The following is a 20,949-nucleotide window of genomic DNA, read 5'->3' on the forward strand; positions in this document are numbered from 1 at the left end:
TGGACCAGCCCACGCCAGAGCTCCCTGTCGGCCGTTACCACCCCCAGCTCCCTCAAGGTCAGTCCAGTCACTTCAAGGATGCCATCCATCCATCTTGCCCTTGGTCGGCCCCTCTTCCTTTTGCCTTCCACTTTCCCCAGCATAATTGTCTTCTCTAGGCTTTCCTGTCTCCTCATGATGTGGCCAAAGTACTTCAACTTTGTCTCTAGTATCTTTCCCTCCAGTGAGCAGTCGGGCTTTATTTCCTGGAGGATGGACTGGTTGGATCTTCTCGCAGTCCAAGGCACTCTCAGCACTTTCCTCCAACACCACAGCTCAAAAGCATCTATCTTCCTTCGCTCAGCCTTCCCTAAGGTCCAGCTCTCACATCCGTAGGTTACTACAGGGAATACCATGGCTTTGACTAGGCGGATCTTTGTTGCCAGTCTGATGTCTCTACTCTTCACTATTTTATCGAGACTGGACATTGCTCTCCTCCCAAGAAGTAAGCGTCTTCTGATTTCCTGACCACAGTCTGCATCTGCAGTAATCTTTGCACCTAGAAATACGAAGTCTGTCACAGCCTCCACGGTTTCTCCTTCATACACCTAGAAGCTTGATATGTATCAAACAAGGAGGTGATCCCTATTAGGCTAATCTTTTTAAATACTTGAGGTATAAGTTATAATGCATTAAGTAAAATAAGAATGGTGCAAGTGCAGTCCCAGTGTATTGTGAAAGGCATGCAGTCCCTGGAGTCTATTTTGGGGTCGCAAAGCTGCACCCTATCTATATCTCAGAGCCTCCCAATATCCTATTCTATCTAAAACCCAACCTTTTTTGAGCAGGGATGACTTTGACCAGGGACTACCCTCCAACATCAGTACCAAAAGGGTTACAAATCAGTTTTTGGTTAACTTCGGTTTGGTTATTTGGGGTGTGGGTTCAGAAAATTGCATTAGATAGACCACATCAGCTCTAGTATCTGATACAGAACATATGCTGTCCAGTAATCACCATCTGCTCACCCAGAGAAAACCATATTTAATAATCTAGAGCTGATGTGGTCTATCCAATTCAATTTTCTGAATCAGCACCCCAAATAACCCCAGGAACAGGCCTAAAAATGAAGACACTAAGAATTTTTTTCAGTTGGGCTGTGCTATTACCTGTGGATTTTGTTAACACTTGTGTTTAAAAAAAAGGAGAGGGGGGCTGAGATTAATAAATACAAAAAGCGGAGCGCGAGACCCAAGAAACTGTCCTTAATGGCTTTAATAATAAAGTTTGAGGACCCTTCCACACAGTCATATAACCCAGAATACGAAGGCAGAAAATGCAACAGTATCTGCTTTGATATATGGCAGAGTCTACATTGCCATATGTTCCAGTTCAAAGCAGATATTGTGAGATTTTCTGCCTTGATATTCTGGGCCCCCCTCAACACAGCTGAATAAAATCCCACATTTTAAGATGGTAGTGCACACACTGGTGACCTCAAAATTGGATTTCTGCACTCTACATTGGGTTACCTTTGTACCAAGTTTGGAAACTCCGGCTGGTTCAAAATACGGCAACCAGATTCATTATGGAAACATCCAGGAGTGAGCATATCACACCTTTCCTAAAGTCACTCCACTAGCTGCTAATTAGTTTCTGGGTAAAGTACAAGGTGTTGGTTTTGACCTTTAAATCCCTACATGGATTGGGTCTATGTTACCTAAAGGATTGCCTTCTCCTGTACTATCTGCCCCAAACACTGAGGTCCTCTGGGGTCTGCTCCAGCATGCCAGAACCCAACTGGCAACCACCACACAGACAATCTTTTCACTGGCCACCCCATGACTGTGGATCGACCTGCCAGTAGAGCACCAACAGTCAGAATAGCTGTCAGAGTTTTAAAAACATATAAAGACTTATCTCTCCCAGCAGGCCTACCCAGCCAGTCTTTATTTATTATTTATTATTTATTTATTTGGTTTACTTTTACCCCGCCCTTCTCACCCCGAAGGGGACTCAGGGCGGCTTACACATCCAAGGCACAATTCGATGCCCATAGCATACATAATACACAATAATAAGCAATAAAACAAAATAACAAATTAGCAAACAACAACAACAACAATACATTGCATCTAAACCCGTTAAAACCAATAAAACCAGTAAAATTTCATACAAACCGATACAACCGCTTCTTCCTTCTTGCCAGTCAGTGTTCGCTATCTCATGGTTCAGAGTTTTCTTCCACATTTATCAGTCCACATATATCAGTCCTGCCGGTCCTAATTGCCTGGTTGTCCTATCTAGTTAGCAGACTGCCCGAAGGCCTGGTCCCACAACCACGTCTTTGTCTTTCTCCTAAAGGACAGGAGTGATGTCGATGCCCTGATATCCACTGGGAGTGAGTTCCACAGGTGGGGGGCCACCACTGAGAAGGCCCTGCTCCTCGTCCCCACCAGCCTTGCTTTAGGTATGAATTTGAAATATGTGTTTTTTGTTTAATCTGTTTTTTGAATTTTAATATGTATTTTATAGAAATATAGTTTAAAATGTAACTTTTATAGAAATACATTTTAATATGTGGAGTTGTAGTAGTTTTGCAATGTTTATGGGTTTTAATAATTCTATAACCCACCTCAAGCCACCAGTCTAGTAAGGAGTCCTTCGGTTAGCTTATTTGTAGTCAAACTTAGCACCAGTGTATAAAACCGCTTGATATCTTAATCTTTTATAAAGCCTTCTCTTATTTCATGACATGCTAAACTGTTAAAATTCAGAAACCTGTTCTATAGAATGACAATTTCAGAGCATATGTGGGTGGCAGCACTGAAAGAGACATATGGTCTGCCCCAAGGCTCACTATTTGTCACAGACGTGTTCTACTTTTGGTAAACAAGGCACAAGAAGTTAAGTCTCATACTAATTTTTATGGAAGGTGTCTGTTTCCTCTTTTGAATCCTGGGATTTGTGTGAGTTGAAAATCTTGAATATTTTTGGTACTGCAAAATTTGGATTTTTTTTCTATCAATGCTGTTGCTTGTTCAATAAGAGTAACAAAAGGAAAAATAATGTTATTCCATCTACATTATGTTGAATTAAGGACCTAAGATCAAATGTTTATCATAATTTAAGGAGTAATTTAGTCCTAACAAAGAATTATTTTGTTAAAACATGGGTAACAAAATAATCTATTTTTGCCAGCTCAGTGTTAAACACTACCTGCAAGGTTGCTGACATGTGGTCAAAAATACAAGTATACTCATGATGTTAATAGTGAGCATTATGTAACTATAAACACTGCTTTTATAAGGTTTCCAGTCATACGAAGGACTGCCAATGTGCAAAAAGACAAGCTAAGCAAGGACAAAAGGATAGATCAACAGAACTCAGATAAGTTTCCCAGCTTGGTGCAAGGCGCAGGAGAAATTATTCTCCTTGTGTCCTCAAAAGTCTATGCTGTCATCTCCCCAGATATCCTCTCTTAATATTGAGAGAAAATCATGATGCTGGGGGAAATGGAAGGAAAAAGAAAGAGGGGGGAGCCTTTATCAGCCTCACTAAACTACAAACCCCAGAATTCTGCAGGAGGCAGAAACCAGATTTTAAGTGGATTCATTCTCTAGTGTGATGAGGCAGTAACAATCAATTTGTGAACTTAACCAAGGAAAAGACAAATTATTCAAACTCTCAGAATTTTCTTGAATTACATATTCCAGGTGCAGCTAGTAATGATTTTAGACAGAACTACAAATAGAACATCCGATTAAGAGTTACCTGCACTTTACAGACTCTGTAACACTCATATTTAAGCTTTCAAGGCAGTATTGCACTACATCACTCAGAGTACTACTACCCCCCTCCCTCCGATATGCCCTTGACTGAAAAGGAGAATCTAAGTGTTTAGTGCATTTTGTACTGAATGATCAAAACAGCAGGGCACCTTAGGTTCACATAGAGGAATGAACCAAAACAGTAGGTGATAGAAAGGCATGTTGAAAACAAACTAGACATATAGTTTGAACACTGATAAATGCAACCCTGGTAACAACTAATGATCAATTTGGGAAATTATCCAAATATGGTATTTTAAAAACAAGAACTAGATCACAAAGGAGTGAAGGAGAACATCCTGAGGAATTAACTGCAAATTAAAACACCTGCAGTACAATCCAAATGAGCCCGGCAGGAAGGGGAGGAAGACAACTGCCTTTCTAAAGCCCAGATTTGCAGACAGCAAAGCTCCATAGGATTGTGATCAGCAGATCTATTAGGAGGACCCAGAGGAAGAACACTGGTGGTGTGTGTTCCAAATAAGCAAGAACATTAAAAGAAAATATACAAACCAGGTACAGAACAAACACACAAAACATCTCATTACCGTTGTACAGTAAAAGATAATGCAATTGGGAAAATCAGCAGATGCTTAATGATGTAGACAAAGGAAATGACTGCTGATTTGGCTTATATACGACTGAGATGCAAATCATCAAGTGACTATAAATGATAATTGGTGTCCAGTTGTCAGGTTTTTCAGTAACCCATTGCTTTTCCACTTTCTTACAATGTAAGCTAATCTTGTAAGATGTTTCTGAAATGTTAGCTAAACTTGGTTCTTCCTATATTTGGGAGCAACTGAAATTGCAAAACCAATTTCTTAGAGAACGTTTTCTTCAGACTACACATATCTATCATAGCATGAAGATGTCTCGATTTACTGAATGCAGTAGATCTCTACAAAATTCCATCCTTTTAAAAATTTGGTGTTTGGTTCCTCTTCAACTAAGACATGTTGGAACTTAGAAAAAAATTTTCATGACATATCGAAAAGAGGCATGTTTAGAATAGGTTTTCAAGAAAATTATGGAGCACGGAATTCTTCTATCTTTATACAGTGTTGGGCCAATAACATAACAAATGCAGCTTGTGTCAAGAACCTATCTCAATAACCTATCTTGACAGTATAGCAAATACAGCACATTAAAGAGAGAAGTGTCCTTGCCTTGCAATTCTGTAACACACAACAGCAATCTATTTTATAATCCTTCTTTACAAGTTCAATGAAAATGTGTGATCAACTTTTGGTCTACCCCAATTTTAGAATGCAGTTTCAGAATGGCTCTGTCCTTGAATTTATAAAGCAAACACGAACAATGCAAAGCCAAGCAGCAACTGCCAGAGCATGCCTTGTAGTCCCTTCTAATTCGGTCTGGGCCACGGGATCTGGTGTATTCTGATTGACTTCTCTGTGGGATTCACAGGTCAAAATCTAGGAAGCTCTTTACAGAGGGCTTTTTGTGCCCTTTCCCCCTTCTTTTAGACTGGGCCTTCCAAGCATCATCAGATAACGCTTGCTTGGCCCCACTCACATTCTTCCCAAAGTGGAGGGTAAGCATTGCAAGACACTCCACTATAGGAAGCAAAGTGGGCTGCTGTGAATTTTTCATGGCCATGTTCCAGATGCGTACTCTCCTGACGTTTCACTCATTTCTATGGCAGGCTTCCTCACAGGTTGTGACGACTGTTGAAAACCAGGCAAGTGGGGTTTATATATCTGTGAAATGTCCAGGGTGAGAGAAAGAACTCTTATCTATTTGAAGCAAATGTGAATGTTGCAATTGGTCACCTTGATTAACATTAAATAGCCTAGCAGTTCCAACGTCTGTCCGCTTCCTGCCTGGGGGAATCCTTTGTTGGGAGGTGTTAGCTGGCCCTGATTGTTTCCTGTCTGGAATCCCCTGTTTTCTGGGTAATGTTCTTTATTTACTGCCCTGATTTTTGAGTTTTTTAAAATTTTGTTCATTTTCATGATTTTCTCCTTTCCGTTGAAATTGTCCACATACTTGTGGATTTCAGTGGCTTCTCTGTGTAGTCTGACATAGTGGCTGTTAGAGTGGTCCACCATTTCTGTGTTCTCAAATAATATGCTGTGTCCAGGTGGGTTCAACGGGTGCTCTGCTATGGCTGACTTCTCTGGTTGAATTAGTCTGCAGTAGCTTTCATATTCCTTGATTTATGTTTGGGGGCTGCGTTTGGTGGTCCTGTGTAGACTTGTGCCCATAGCTACATGGTATACAGTAGACTCCTTCAGAGGTGAGAGGATCTCTCTTGTCTTTCACTGAACGTAGCATTTGTTGAAATTTCTTACTGGGACTATAGATAGTTTGTAGCTTATGTTTCTTCATGAGCTTCCCTATGCAGTCAGTGGTTCCCTTGATGTAGTGTTTCCTCTCCTTTTCACCATATGATGGGGAAAGATTGATGGGGTAACACACATTGCTGCCCTTTCTCCTATATGATGGGGCAGGAGGGAGGGCGCATGGGGCACCATGAGCCACCCCACACACTTTCCCTTTCACAGGCAAGTGCAAAGGGGGCAGAGTGAAGAGGTTGTCAGTCTGCAAATAGCCATAGTCTGCTTGGTACAAAATACCCTTCTGTAAAATGTGCATTTAACAGTTCATAGATAACAACTACAGGCATATTTATATTAAAAAAAACACCTTAAAACCAAAACATAGAATAAATGTCCTACACGGTCAAGAAATACAATAATCCATAGAAAAACCATTGAAAACCAAATGAAATTATCTTTAACTCACAAGACAGTGAAATCTTTATTAGAAAATTGGTAGATAACTTGAGTTTTTTTATTGCATATGCTGAACAAATGTGGCTGATGCTTAATGGATAATTCTTAAGACTATTTCTGTGAGTTGCCCCTTGTAACATCACACTTGCAGCACCACCATTCTCAAATCGTAGATTTCAGCTCTGAAATCTCACAAGCCACATCTACACTGAATGACATCACAGGCAAATTTATTTTAAACATCATTTAAATATAGTGGAAACATTTTAGCTTAAAAACCAATATCTTAAAGTATTTCATAATCCTTTGATTTGTTCTGATGAAGATGTAGCATCTATGTAATACACTTAAACAATCATTACACTAAAAACTAGTGTATTTCTATGAACAGCCTCAGCAAAGCTCAGAAATGCTGTGCGGTGTAATTTTTGACAATATTACTGAACCCAAATGCATGCTATGCAAATAACACTACTTAACGTTCTGAGTTCTTAAATCTAAATACATCCAAAAAAAATTGTTTACTCATGCAGTTGGAAATCTGGACCAGAAACTACTGAATGACAAAGCAAATCTATAAACTGTATTGCTACCTAACATGCTTATTGAAATATTGATGTAATATAATATGCAAATAATATTTCCCATATTTTTCCTAGTGGTGTATTAGACATATTTTATGAATAAAACTTGTACAACGCTCTCTCAGCCTTATTTACTCTGTGGGCATTACTGCTAAGAAACTGGCTGAAACAGGAAATTTTAACCAACACTTATGGACAACAGATATCAATGTCTTAGTTTTACATTTTCATTAATCACATGTAAATACCTACAGAGATAGGAAGCATACCTTTTCTGGATCAAGGGTTGTTATAACCCACACACAATGTGCATTGTCTTCATACTGTACAGGATAATTGGGTGATGTAATAATCCCACTTGGTCCACGGAGGTTGGAGCCACATGTTCTGGCTAGAAGCATAAAAAAGATCAAAATGACAACAACCACTATGGACATGAATATTATTTATAAAGAAGACATTAGACAATATTTTAGTCTATTTCACCTATTTATAGAATGCATTCTGACCACCTTAGTTTATCATTATCCAGTAATTAGAGAGTGTCAACAATCTCTAATTAAAATGAAAATCAGTGACAAAACTTGGTAGTAGTAGTAGTAGTAGTAGTAGTAGTGGAACTGTTGACAGTAAGCTTTTTATAATTGACTTAGATCTTTAGTTTCAAAACAGCTGGATAATCAGAGTTCTTTGTTTTTGTTTGCTTTGCTTTCGTATGACTATTGGAGAATGTTGGTATGTGAAAAACATGATTCATTTTCAGCACAAACTAACAACCTTGTCAAATGGCTGGCAGCAGCCAGCGGTGATGCTCCTCTTCAGGGTGAGGCATGGGCCCCTCTCATCTTGCCTCGCTGGCTGGCAGCACGATCACATGGAGTGAAGCGAGGAGTGCACGTACTGCGCATGGCTTCCCCCCATGGATCTGGCATGGATCTGGCAACATGGGAAACCTTTTGTGTTGCCAGATTCATTGGAGGGGGGGGGGGGTGGAAGCTGTGCGCACTACATGTGCTCCTCGCTTCTCTCCATGTGAATGTTCTGCCAGCATGCCTCGCAGCAAAGAGGAGCACCATCCCCGGCAACAGTGGCTGTGTGATGAGATCCTAAGTACAATATGTGGCCCAACAAAACATCAATCTGTTTACATTATTATTGTTTAGGAATCTGAGCATGAAACCAAGCAATAAACCAATGAAAACACAAATGGAGTTTTTTCTATATGTGAGGAAACATGTAACTTCCAGGCTCTCACTGATGTGAAGTGTTTCCTATTGTTCATTGCCTGTTTTAACCCATGAGAACAAAAATTTTGCAATGCCCACTTAACTCTGATCCTCATATCTTTTTCAACAGTTATCAACATTTTTATTCACTATATGATGCCCAACAAGGTTCTATTTAACTAAGAATACATATGTCGTTTTCTAATATGTTGAGGACATGAAGAATTAAAAGTGTCAGTAGCCTTGGTGATGTGAGTAAAGCTGAAATTTATTAATTGCACTCAGCGGTATTTGATTCCATGGATACATCTAATTTAATTTGAAAAGTCATTTTGAATTAATAACACCAATTCACTGTAGCCAAATGTAAATTTGTGCATGTTGTTAAAGACTTTTTTTCTGTTCATTGAAGACACTGTGACCCTGGATTTTGAACATAAATTATATCTCTTCATGTTCAATCTGGGAGGAGCAATATCAAGTAAATGTGTTTTTTAAAATGTTGGTGAAGTGAATTCCCCTTTAAATCCTAATCAGAGAGCTAAAAATCTTCTCGCAAAAATGTCCTATGATTAGAGTCTTTTCCACATTTGTCCTACATATAATCACTGGATTGCATCATATTCTTTTAAAATATAAATGGATTACACAGTTAAACACAAATGTCAAATCAAACATTGCTTCTTTTTGGACACCTAGGCTTTTATGGATGTCAACTATTCATCCAGGGAAACTTTATAATAGATTTTTTTCATTTCACATGTTTCACATTAGAAATAACTTTATGACTATATGTACACAAAGTCATGGTGCCTGTTCAAGTGACAGCAAGATAGTAATATTGCTTCAATTTCTGCAAGTAAAACACGGATGCAAATTTTGGGCAATTTATCTAGAATGAGTTCTGACAAAAGCCAGAATTAAGAACACAGTTGGGGTCTAGAATATATATACTACCTTCTAATTTGTTTCTTTATTTAAAAGGTGAATAAACTGGATAGATATCAAGAGAAGTAATTCCTAAAATATTAATGATCCTCCATTGAAAATCAAAGTTTTAAGACTACTTATCTATTAAACAGATAAAATATCGTCTTACTAGGCATGGTTTAAGATAAAACCAGAACATATTAACACCACAGATACTCATCAAATGCTATAAACATGAACACTCTCATAGACCAGGGCTTCTTAAACTTTTTCCACTCATGACCCTTTCTTTGCCTGAGAAACTTAAGACAATTTCAGGAAATATAGGTATATAAAGTAGGCATACAAATCAAACATTTAGTGATAACAAATAATAATAAAATGTATTGTAAACCAATTATTTGATATATATATATATATATATTCATTTATTAAAAATGAAAGCAAATTTGCCTACTAATACGATGGATATGCTGGGGGGGGGGGGGTTACATAAAGAATTAAATCTTGGCTTGCTATTTGATACTGCAAAATGTAGAGCATCTGCAACATTTTTGTGTCATGTTGGCATGCTTGGCTTGCAGTCTCAAGTATAGTCTGTTGGCTTTCTTCCGCCCTCTGGATTCATGCAAAAGTCTAAAATGGCTACTAGGTAGCAAGCTGCACAAGTTTTTCAGTTAGGGGACCCCCCAATCGCATCACGACCCAGAGTTTAAGAAGTTTTGTTTTAGATTACAAAGCTATGTACATTTTCTTAGAATTAAGTCTTGCTCAATTCAGTTGGCTTATTTCCAAGTAGAGTTTACACATTGCATTGCCAGTTATAAAACTCAATTATTTCTGACTGATATAATATAGATTTATGTCCTCTTGGGATTTTTTGAGTAAAGCAGAGCAATAAATCTCAGGAGCGTCTGAAATTGTATAGAAATAAATGGACTGAGAACAATCTAAAGGTTGCACAGAACAAAGGTTGACTAATCCATTCATCACCAATTCTATATTTTTGTAGTCTTTTTTAAAATGTGTAACTAACACAGCTGTGATGTCTGTATGTATATGTATGTATGAAAATGTAAGGTCTTTTCCACAGGAGAGAACATAGAACATCGCTTTCCAGCACTCAGGTTGATCTGTTTTTTTCTTGTGCTCACATTCAAAATATTTAAAGCCACTGGGGTCCAGAGAATAATGTGCTTTCTTCACCAGCAGTTAACATAATGTTGTGAGCTATTTTAGGGCATGCTGGTCTTGAATAGGCGATTAAGAGCCATTAACTTTGCGGAGTCAATAACAGCTAGTGTAAGGTAGAAAAAAATCATGAAGAATCTTGAATCTTTATGTTCTTTGCTGACTTTGCTATTATGGGCAGCAACTCCACTCTGATTTCACAGCAGCGTCCTCCGCAGGTCCTCCAGTTCTCATGATGCAATTAACAATATTTAGCTACTGGGCCATTCATCCATCCTGGAATCCTGGGGTTCATAGTCTGATGAACCCATTACAACTCTCTAGATGACAATTCTAAATGCTCATCATCAAACTATAAACACCAGGTTTCCATAGGATGGAACCACAGTAATGTTATGATTATATAGTGTGAACAGGTCCTAGAATCTGAATCTGATTTCAAAATATAGTTTCAGTACCAAATATTGCCTGTAACACTTTGAAGGAAGTGCTAACAGTTGGAGGAGTTGCAGAGGAGATTGCCATTACAACTGAAAATACAGACGCTTATACATGCCAAGAATGTGCATTCAGCCCATCCAGATATAACACTGAATGCAAATGTGTGCATAGGCTTCATAATGTTTAACATAATGGACAAGCTGTATCAGAACTAAGAATGAGCTTACTGTTATGATTCCATTCACTGTTATGATATGCTTAGTCATATTGGCATGTGTATACTTGTTATATAAATCCTTAAAATGCTTACTTATGGATAATAGTATTACTGGATATTTAAAATAAATAAATGTGTGTGTGTGTATGTGTGTGTGTATAGGCATCTAGGGTTGAGATACCTAAAACATAGAGCTAAACGGTGCCTCCTATGTCATGGTTTAAAGGGAAGTTCATAAGTAAAACAAATCAAATTATTCAGCAATCACGGAGAAACAAAAATCACATACATCAGTGGTTCCAAGTGGTAGTTCCAAAGGGATTGCTTGCTAGTCCCTGGTGATTTCCAAAAAAGAAGCACTTGTATCACTGTGAGCAAATATGGTATCAGTTACTGGCACACTGGAAAAATAATTGCTTCTCTACCACATCACATGGGAAGCAGTGATATAAGTAACTTGGGCACCAGTAAATGTCCAGTCATTATTTTTAACTGTAGGACAAAAACAAAAAATAGAGTCTTACCTGTGAGTATCTAATTTTTCATTAAATAAATGTAACATGAAGTTCTGAAGAAAAATGGTACATAACTGTGCTGGATGAAATTCTGAAGTTTCTCTCCTTTTATACAATATGTTATTTTGGACTTTTCAGGGAATCCTCCAGTGAAGAATACTCACCACGGCATATGGGCCGATGGTCACTCCAGGCAGCAAGTGTATCTGTCACCTTTTGACAAGTGATGCTTTTTGTACCTTGAAGCACATAGTTGTCATCACAGCTGAACTGGACACTAGCCCCAACCCTAGGGAAAGAATAGCACAGTTACTACAGGATTAATTTTATTATGTCGGTACACATTTAAATTACTATGTAAACTAAACAGTAATCTTGTTGTATCAATAATTAAATGAAATATATACCAAGAACGTTGCTGTTCATTGGACATTGCTCATATATGATAACAGAAAAGCCTAGTCTGTTCATAATATCCCCCGGGGGGGGGGGGATATATTAACTGAAAGCCAGGATTGTGCAGTGGTTTCAACACTGAATTATGCATTTGGAGAAAGGGGTTTGAATCTCCATTCAGCCATTGGAAACCCATTGGATGACCTTAAGCAAGTCACACCCTTTTCTCAGCTCATTAGAATGTAATGGCAATTCTCTACTTTTTTTTGTCAAGAATAGTACATTATACATTTGCCTTAGGGTCACCACAGATCAGAAATAAACAACTTAAAGACACATAAGAACAACAACTAGATAACAAATAAATACATTGATTATAGACAGAAGACAAGAAAATGTGGGCAACACATAGAGAAAACTTGAAGTCAGAAACATATTTTCACACAATCACTTACTGATCTGATTAGCTGAGATCATTTTGGTTTTTTTAAAAACATCAGCACTACCCTCTCATGAGAAACACTGACCAAATGGCAGAATAGTAGAAAGGGAAAATGAGCTATGATTGTGGGCTGAATCATGAAAGTCTGATTACAAAAGGTGTTTGTGTGCTTGAAGCAGCTGCACTGCCAAGAGAACTTTGGCAGGCAGAACACTGGCAGCTGAACTACTTCTTATTGCACAAAAATCTAAATAAATATGCATTATGTTCCAAAATTGCATGTGTTTCCTTCAGAGGCTGAAAAGAAAATACTCTTGTGGCATCTAGACCTTCCCCATTTACTTTTCAAAAATCCTGGCTCAGCTTTAAGGGAAAATATAAATTTTAAATGAGAATGTAAGATAGCTAGGCTAATAATTCAAAGAACTAAAACAAAAGATGGAAAATGGGGGTTGTTTTTGAAACTGTAATCTAAAGAGTATTTTATATTTCATTGAAATCAATGTGACAAATTAGCTACCATGACTAACATCAGTCTCATTTTATGACCAGTTTTTCTTAATTTAATCCTATGTATCTGAATGCATTAAGATGGCAATCCTGCACCCTCTGACATGGAAATCATTTTTACCAGTTTCAATAAAACTGACTTCTGAGTATGTATTAGACTTAATGTGTAGCCTTTTTCTTCTCCCTGGCAATAAAGCTGCTTTGTCACCTGAGAGCATGAGGCAGCTTCCCATCCATCTCCCTGGTGATCAAGTCCTTGTTGCTTTCCTGCCTGAGAACGAGGGATGGTTTTCCCTCTTTTCCCTGGCAATGAAGCAACAAGCAGTAGAAATTATTTTGGCATCTCCCTCACAAAGTCCAAAACTGTGTTGTGAACATTTGTTAACCAATGGTATGGGATTGATGGATACGGGTGCACTACTGTATTTGTCCTTCACTGTCATTTCTTTTTTGCTTCCATATCAAGAGTTGACAACTCCCTAGGGTGGTGCATAAAAAATAAATGTCATAGCAATTTCATGTCAGTTGCAACATGCAGTATATATGGTGCAGGAGAATTCTGAAACATTTTCCCATACCATAAAGCTGGTCAATGAGGCAAATAAATAAGCTATGAACAAATGAGTGGTGGAAACACAGCCAGACAGCCCATGATGAAAATCTTGAATTTTTTTTCTTGCATATAGAACAGGAGAAATCTAAACATCTGTCCCCATGTGCAATATCCTGAGAATATTTGTGCATTTTCCAGTGGCTTCTTTTCATTTTGCAAGGAGATTTGGTTGGAAATTGCTCAGAAATCTTTAGTATTTTGTGCAAATTTGTTTTTACACAAACGAAGCATGGCATCTTGTGAAAATTATGTTTTCTGTAACCACTCTCCAAAGTTTTGTGCACTATACAATGTTCTATACAAATCACACTGTCACGTGGAGGAAACACTGTGAGAAGCCCTTTTCTTGGGGGAGGGGTCATTCTTTTTGGACAAGATACACCCCATACACACATACACCAAATACTCTTTTCATCCTTAGCTGATTCAGCTCAAAGCTGAATTCAGGTAGCGTGTAAAAAAAAACATGTTCTTTCCCCATATGTAATCTCCAAAGCAGTGGATTACTGTCTGGACCTGCCTTTGTATGCTGTGCTGCACCCCGAGTATTATTATTTTAATTGTAAAATCTAATTTGTTAGATAGATTGGCCTTTCGCTCTGTGAGAACAGCAAGCTACCTCAAGCATATGCTAATACATGCAATAAGAAGTACATTGTATTAAGAAATACATTGTGTATCTTTTGAAATTTAGCACATCAACAAACATTATAATGGACAGATCAACTCCCCCATTATTGGGAAAATAATGATGATGTTCCACATCATTTGGATGATGTCCCAATATTGCTAACAATATCACTGTGCAGTCCAGCATCTCCCTTATGTTGATCTTTACTAGAAGGTATAAGCAGTAGGGAGTAATAAAGTTAAGAGTGAAAATATAATAGATACACATTTTCTAAATTCTTACAGTTTTGTAAGAACATGTAATTAGAGCTGAAGATCAAATAGGATATCTTTCCCCCTAAAATTCATTGTTTCAAAGGCTTATGTTCTTCTGTGCCTTTAAGTACGGTAATTTACAAAGCAGTAGGTGATCCCTAATACTTCCCCGAAGAGCTCCAAGTTGATTACTATGAATTATAGTCTAACAGACTAATAAAGACTTAGAACACCAGGTGTTCACTGAATGCATCAGTCATCAGCACATTTGTGCAGCAGAACGGCAGCTTCCAGGCTGACAGTCTCGGAAGAGTCCCTCTTGGAAGGAAAAGATCTAGACTAAGGACATCTCAGTGCCTGGATTGATACATGCAGAGTGATAATTTTCTGTACTAGTCAGATGATAACCAGCATTTGGGAATGTGGTCGTGGAAGTTATTATTTATTTATTTTTTAGAAAATCAGGAGCAGAATTGAAAACTCCCTTTTACATTTTGCTCAATGCTATATCATGATTTTATTTTCGAAACGGACTAATCCATTTTATTTTTGATGCTTTTTGTGAACTTTGTTGCTACTTTTGTGAAATTCTCTTCCTGAAGGCAGCTAAGATATTTTTAAAGTACCCCAGAGGTTCAAACTTGGTTCTGGAACTGTTGAAATTGATACTTTTGGTACTAAATACAAACTTATTCTATGGAGATCACACATTCTGTGGAAGTATGGACTTCCAACGATCCCATTTCTGAAAACTAAAAAGCAGGATAGATCTGTTATCTCTCATCAGTGAGCAAGTTACAGGGAGCGGTCAACCTCCCTGTTCAAACAGCTCCACTGGCTGCCAGTAAGTTTCCGGCCCCAATTCAAGGTGCAGATCATCATCTCTAAAGCTCTACACAGTCCAGGACCTGTGTATCTTTGAGACCACATCTTCCCTAACAAATCCACATGGTCCCTGAGGTCTTCTGGGGAGATGCTTCTCTCGCTTCTGCCTCCGTCACAGGCCTGGTTGGTGGGGACGAGAAAGAGGGTCTTTTTGGTTGTCGCCCCCCGGCTCTAAAGTTCCCTTCCCAGGGAGATCAGACTAGCCCCCTCCCTATCCATTTTTTGGAAATATCTAAAGATATGGATGTTCCTCTGTGCATTTAAATAAACATTTCCCTTGACAATTGTCCCTAGTTAGGACTAAGTACTTTACTACCATTTTATCAAAAATTAGAGTTGACCTCTTTTATATTGCTCTTATCCTTAACGCTGCTACTCACCCTATGCACTTTACGCATTGGCCCTATCCTCTGAACTGTTGTGCACCAGGCAGCCCACCATTTTCAAAGCTTGAATTACGTTATTGCTGTTGGTTTTTATGCTTGTTTTATTCTTTGTATCATGTTGTTTAATGTTGTTTCAAACTGTTGTTTGTTGTTTAATGTGCTATGTTTTAACTCTGTTTTTGGGCTTGGCCCCATGTAAGCCACCCCAAGTCCCTTCAGGGAGATAGAGGCGGGATATAAAAATAAAGTTGTTGTTGTTGTTGTTTTTGTTATTCTGAGCCCACTATTCCAAAAGGCAGAATTCATTAAAAATGGTAAGTCCTTTCACACTAGACTAACACAGCACTATCATTCCGCTTTAACTGCCATGGCTGAAATCTAGGAGTGTATCCTAGGGAAAGGAAGGTTTCTATGCTGTGATTTTTTTTTCACCATAGCTGTTTCTATCTACCTCTTTGCTAAGTCTCCTTAGCATTGCTTTTCAGCTGGCAAGTCTTTTGGGGGAAACGTAAGTAAGGTGAGGTGATGTAAGAATATGATGATGATTATTTTGATTCCTGTAATCACAAACTGACTTTTTAAAATAAATGATCATGAGCTAACTTTTTTTATATTAGAAATCTATAGGTTTTGAATACACGCGCAGATATAAACTCATCCATGTTGCAGAGAAAAAAACAAGGCATTTCTATGCTATGAAGAATTTCCAGTCTAAAAGTTGACAAAGGGAGAGAAACAGAGGCAAAAGATGAAGGCATATGTGTCCAGTTCAGTTAAGATCAGTTTCAGTTTTATAATGACATGAGAAACTGAGAGACAACATAAAAGCCTCCACATAAATATGTATATTTTGGTTATCTTATGAGAAATACTAGTCCTGGAATTTAGGGTGAGATTGATACTGATGGCATGAAAGTGTAAAATGTGAACCAATATTTGTAACAAGAGAGAGCTGAGGAGTAGTTTTGCTGTCACGGCACCATGAAATTTAAATTGCATTATTAGATTTAAACCCATAGGGAGCCAATCTGCCAGGTAAAGTGACAAGAACAAGGCAAAAAGGAAGGAAAATAAATATAGAAACAGGCATTCTTTCTCATAGAGACACCAGAAAATTGTTTTAATTATTTTAAAAATAAAATGCTAATATCAGAAAAGAAAGACATAATAATGACTAAGTAACATTCATTATTTTGTTTTAAAGTATGAAACATCTCCAAAGAACTTGTCTATACTGAAGCACCAGCAGTTAAGCTGGCTCTAAAATGAACTCTCTCCTTTTTCCAACAGGTTTATTCACTACATATCTTTCTCCAGACTTAGAAAGTGTTTGAATAATGTGCCTTCTCATGTATTGCAATCCAGCCTAATCGCCAAGGCCATTATTCTCTTCACAAGTGCAATAGCTTTCTCTGGAGTCTTTACTTGAACTTATGAAAATAAATCATTGCCTTCCTCTTACACCCTTGAGAATATTTCATTTAAAAGAAACAACAAAAATGTTAAACAAAAAATAATGTTTTATAATTGAAAGCAGAGAAAGCAAGAATATGTGAGGCTAACAAAGCAAAACACTGCACCATTTTTGTTTTCATTTTATAGAGAGTTTTAAATGTTTTATTCCAGAAACAATTAATAATAATAATAATAATACTTTATTTATATTCGACCCTATCTCCCCAAGGGGACTCAGGGCATATTACAGTATAGATACATGGCAAACATTCAATGCTGTTTTGAATAGACAGGACAAAGACAGAACAGAGAAGAGGTATGCTGTGTCAACGTCCAGCTTTTTGGCACCTTGGAGGTTGTGCTCGAATCCAGCCACAGGGGGTGCTGTTGCGCCATCCTCTATGACAAAGAGCCCTAAGAACTTCCTCCTTCCTTTTCGACACTGGGGATTTTCTGATCTTTTTCTTTATGGAGTCATAAAATACCTCCCCTGCTTTTTTTAGTGGTACCTAATTTCTCTACTTATAGCTCAAGCTGTTTTCAAAATGCTTAGGTAAAGAGTAAGCTTGGCTGACAGTTGGGAGCTCATGCCAACCTGGGGCTTCGAACTGGCAACCTTTTGGTTGGTAGATCTTATCACTGCTAGTGATTTACCCACTGTGCAAAAGCCCAGCCTTCCAGAAACTCCAGCATGGACATAAATTTCCTAATTATATATAAAGGAGGTCCTCTTTCTAGCTTAAAAATATTGATAACCAGTGACCTTTTGTGAAATCTCAGTGATGAGAACTATGACTATATATGACAATGAGATAAGTACCATACTAGAAAACCAACCTTGAAAGTTTTTATGTGTTGTTCAATGTTAACATCTGAATCAGTGGGACTGAAACCCATCCTTATTTCCTTATTTCTCATGGGCAATTAATCATCAAAGAGTATAATTGAAAAAACTGTTTGAAAATATTCACAAAATGGCTGGAAAGCAGTCTTGAGCAGACATGATAAGAATAATGTTGACTGATCAGAATGTTCACAGTTCAATTCACATGTGGCTGTTTTGCACAAAAAAACAATGTTTTTGGCACAGGAAGAGATAGTTCTATGCATAAATGTGGTATTTCTTCTGTGTAACATTCATTATTCGCAAGAAATAATATATCTGCTTTGTATAAAATACCACATGCAAAATTTATGGAGAATAATTTTGAACTGTGAAAAATTGTGATTTCAAAGACTTTCTGGAAAGAGAAATATTTTTTTTAAAGAAAATTACATCCCCACCAAAGAGTGACATTGTATGTTTTCAAAAAAGTGCAACACTTCCAAAAAGGATTTCAAATTTGTATGTGTTACAGTGTTCAATTTTGGATGAGTTAATTATTCCCAGTAATAAGAGACCCAATTCAGGCAGCTACTAGAGTGGCACAGGCAGCAAAGCTCAGATCCCTGGATTGTATTTAAAACTGTCCTCGTGGATCTGGAAGCCTCAGTTACTGAATGAAAACTTGCAAGAAAACTAGTGATTGATTATATAATTGAAAAAGAGCAACCCTAAATGCTTCTGAATGTGTTATGGATACACAGAAAGAGGATTCAACATTTAGAGTTCTTTTCATAATACTAAATAGTTAAGTAATGTGGCAGCACTAAAAGAGACAAATTGTGAACAGTGTTGGTTTTGATAAATGGATGAATTAAGCTGTTCTACTAAATGTTTTTCATTTATGTTCAAATTTTTTTTTGCATTCTAAATTAAACTAAAGCCACTCAAAACCACATTTAAAGAAAGTCAGTAATGTAGGATTTGTTTTGGGCTTACCTGCAACTGACATTCACAGGTGGCAATCCTATAGACTAGATATTTAAGGTATACTGGAAATAAACTGGTGGTGGTAGAAGCATTCCTCCCTGCTGTTGTGCCTACATTATTTAATTATCTTTCCCCATTTATCCACACATACAATTATAATTTTAGCAAATAATGTAACAGTAGAAGAAAACGCATTAGCTGTATCATTGTATCTATGCAAAATCTAAGGCAAAGGATTATCCAAATCAGAAACAATTCAATGGGCTACTGAGTTAGTCAACTCAACTAGAAGAGGGGATTCCCTATGTACTGGACTCCTGAAAAAAATATGTTGCCTTCTTTTGGAATAAGTCCTACAGCTGATGGCCAAATTAACTTTTAATCAAGCAAGTTTAAGATGGCAGCATTGACTTAATTTGTAGTGTATTCTTCAAGTATAATTTCAAAGTGAAAAGTATATTTTCTCAATGAATCATGATGTTTAAGCAGTAGGACGGGGTGAAGATACAAGCCCATCTTCCCCAGTTGCTAGTAATTGCTAGTATTTCCACAGAAAACACTGATCTAGCTATACCTTTTGCCAGGAAGAAGGCAAGCATAGAGCAGAGATTGATGCCAAGATGTAATTAACAGCCTCAGGCAGGTGAACCCAAAAGACAAGCAAGTCGGGTGCTTTCTATTGTTACAAATTACCAAATGATCTACTGACAGCTGATTGGGGGGGGGGAGGTATTTTGGGCAATAGCAATTTGTGCAGCCCATTTCAAAGTTAGAGCTAAAAGTGGATTCATGCTCCACTGAGATGGAAGCCACCAGCTACCACTGGATATTGAATTTGTCCTTAACAGAACCTGATTTGAAAGAGACCATTGGTGGGAAAGTGGTTCATGCAGGTAAGGATAGAGTGTGGGGTGAGTGCACTTAGCAGCCCACCATTGTTTAATTTCTACAATGTGGAATACCAACAATTTATTGGAAAACATGAATTTTCAAACTACAGTGATACCTTGATTTAAGAGTATAATTTGTTCTGTGACTGATCTCTTAACTTAAATCACTCTTATCTCAATGTGAATTTTCCCATTGAAATGCATTGTAATGCTATTAATCCATTCTGCCCCCCCCCCCCCCCCAAATCCCACCTCCCCCATTTTGGTTACATGTTTTTAAATAAGAAAATGTACTTTATAAATAATTGAAGGAAACACAAAGCAAAAAGTGAAGAAGCAGGAGCATAATTTTCTTCATACTGTACTCATTCCAGCCTTACTCACTCTCTTGCTCTCTCTTCATGATACCAAATATACCAGGAATAAAACCCACACAAAATCAACTGACCCAAAGTTTCTCAAAGCGGACAAGAGTAAAGCGGTTAGAAATATTCCAAAATGGACAAGAGCAAAGCAGACAGAAATCTCCCAAAGTAGACAAGAGCACGAGGCACAGAGGCTGCTGCATTGAAGCCCTGAAGCCCTGTACTCTTGCGCTAACACTTCCTCTGCTGCTAGCGCTCCCTCTGCTGCTAGCTCTTAACTCAAAATGCTGCTGTTATGTTAAAGCAAAACCTGGGCCAAGTAACGGCTCTCAACTCAAAACACTCTTAAGTTGGGAGGCCCTTAAGTTGAGGTTCCACTGTACAGTCAGTACTGTCTACTTCAATTGGTAGCAATTTTCTTTGGCCTCAGATGAAGATCTTTTCTGTCAGGTGCTAACTTGATCTATCCAAGTAGAGATGCCAACTCTGAACCTGTGACCTTCTGTATGCAAACCCTGTGCACTAACGTTGAACGATGGTCTCTTCTTTTACAGTTCAGGAGATTCCTCTGACATGTTACTGCTTTAGTAACTGTGAACAGGATATGGGTCTTCTAATTTCCCATTGCCCTGTAGCC

General features: G+C 37.9%; 1 protein-coding gene across 2 annotated transcripts in view; it reads right to left on the bottom strand.

The window, feature by feature from the left end:
* The window catches only part of CSMD1 (CUB and Sushi multiple domains 1), a 1,217,927-nt gene that overhangs the window by 335,947 nt on the left and 861,031 nt on the right, over positions 1 to 20,949 (bottom strand). For both annotated transcript variants that reach the window (XM_067468320.1, XM_060788521.2), the window contains exons 9-10: positions 11,837 to 11,961; positions 7,422 to 7,543 (exon numbers count right to left, since the gene is read on the bottom strand). In XM_067468320.1, coding sequence (XP_067324421.1) covers positions 7,422 to 7,543; positions 11,837 to 11,961 — 247 coding nt within the window. The remainder of the gene's footprint in view (positions 1 to 7,421; positions 7,544 to 11,836; positions 11,962 to 20,949) is intronic.

The sequence above is a fragment of the Anolis sagrei genome, chromosome 1 (assembly GCF_037176765.1).
Source record: "Anolis sagrei isolate rAnoSag1 chromosome 1, rAnoSag1.mat, whole genome shotgun sequence".
Taxonomy (NCBI): domain Eukaryota; kingdom Metazoa; phylum Chordata; class Lepidosauria; order Squamata; family Dactyloidae; genus Anolis; species Anolis sagrei.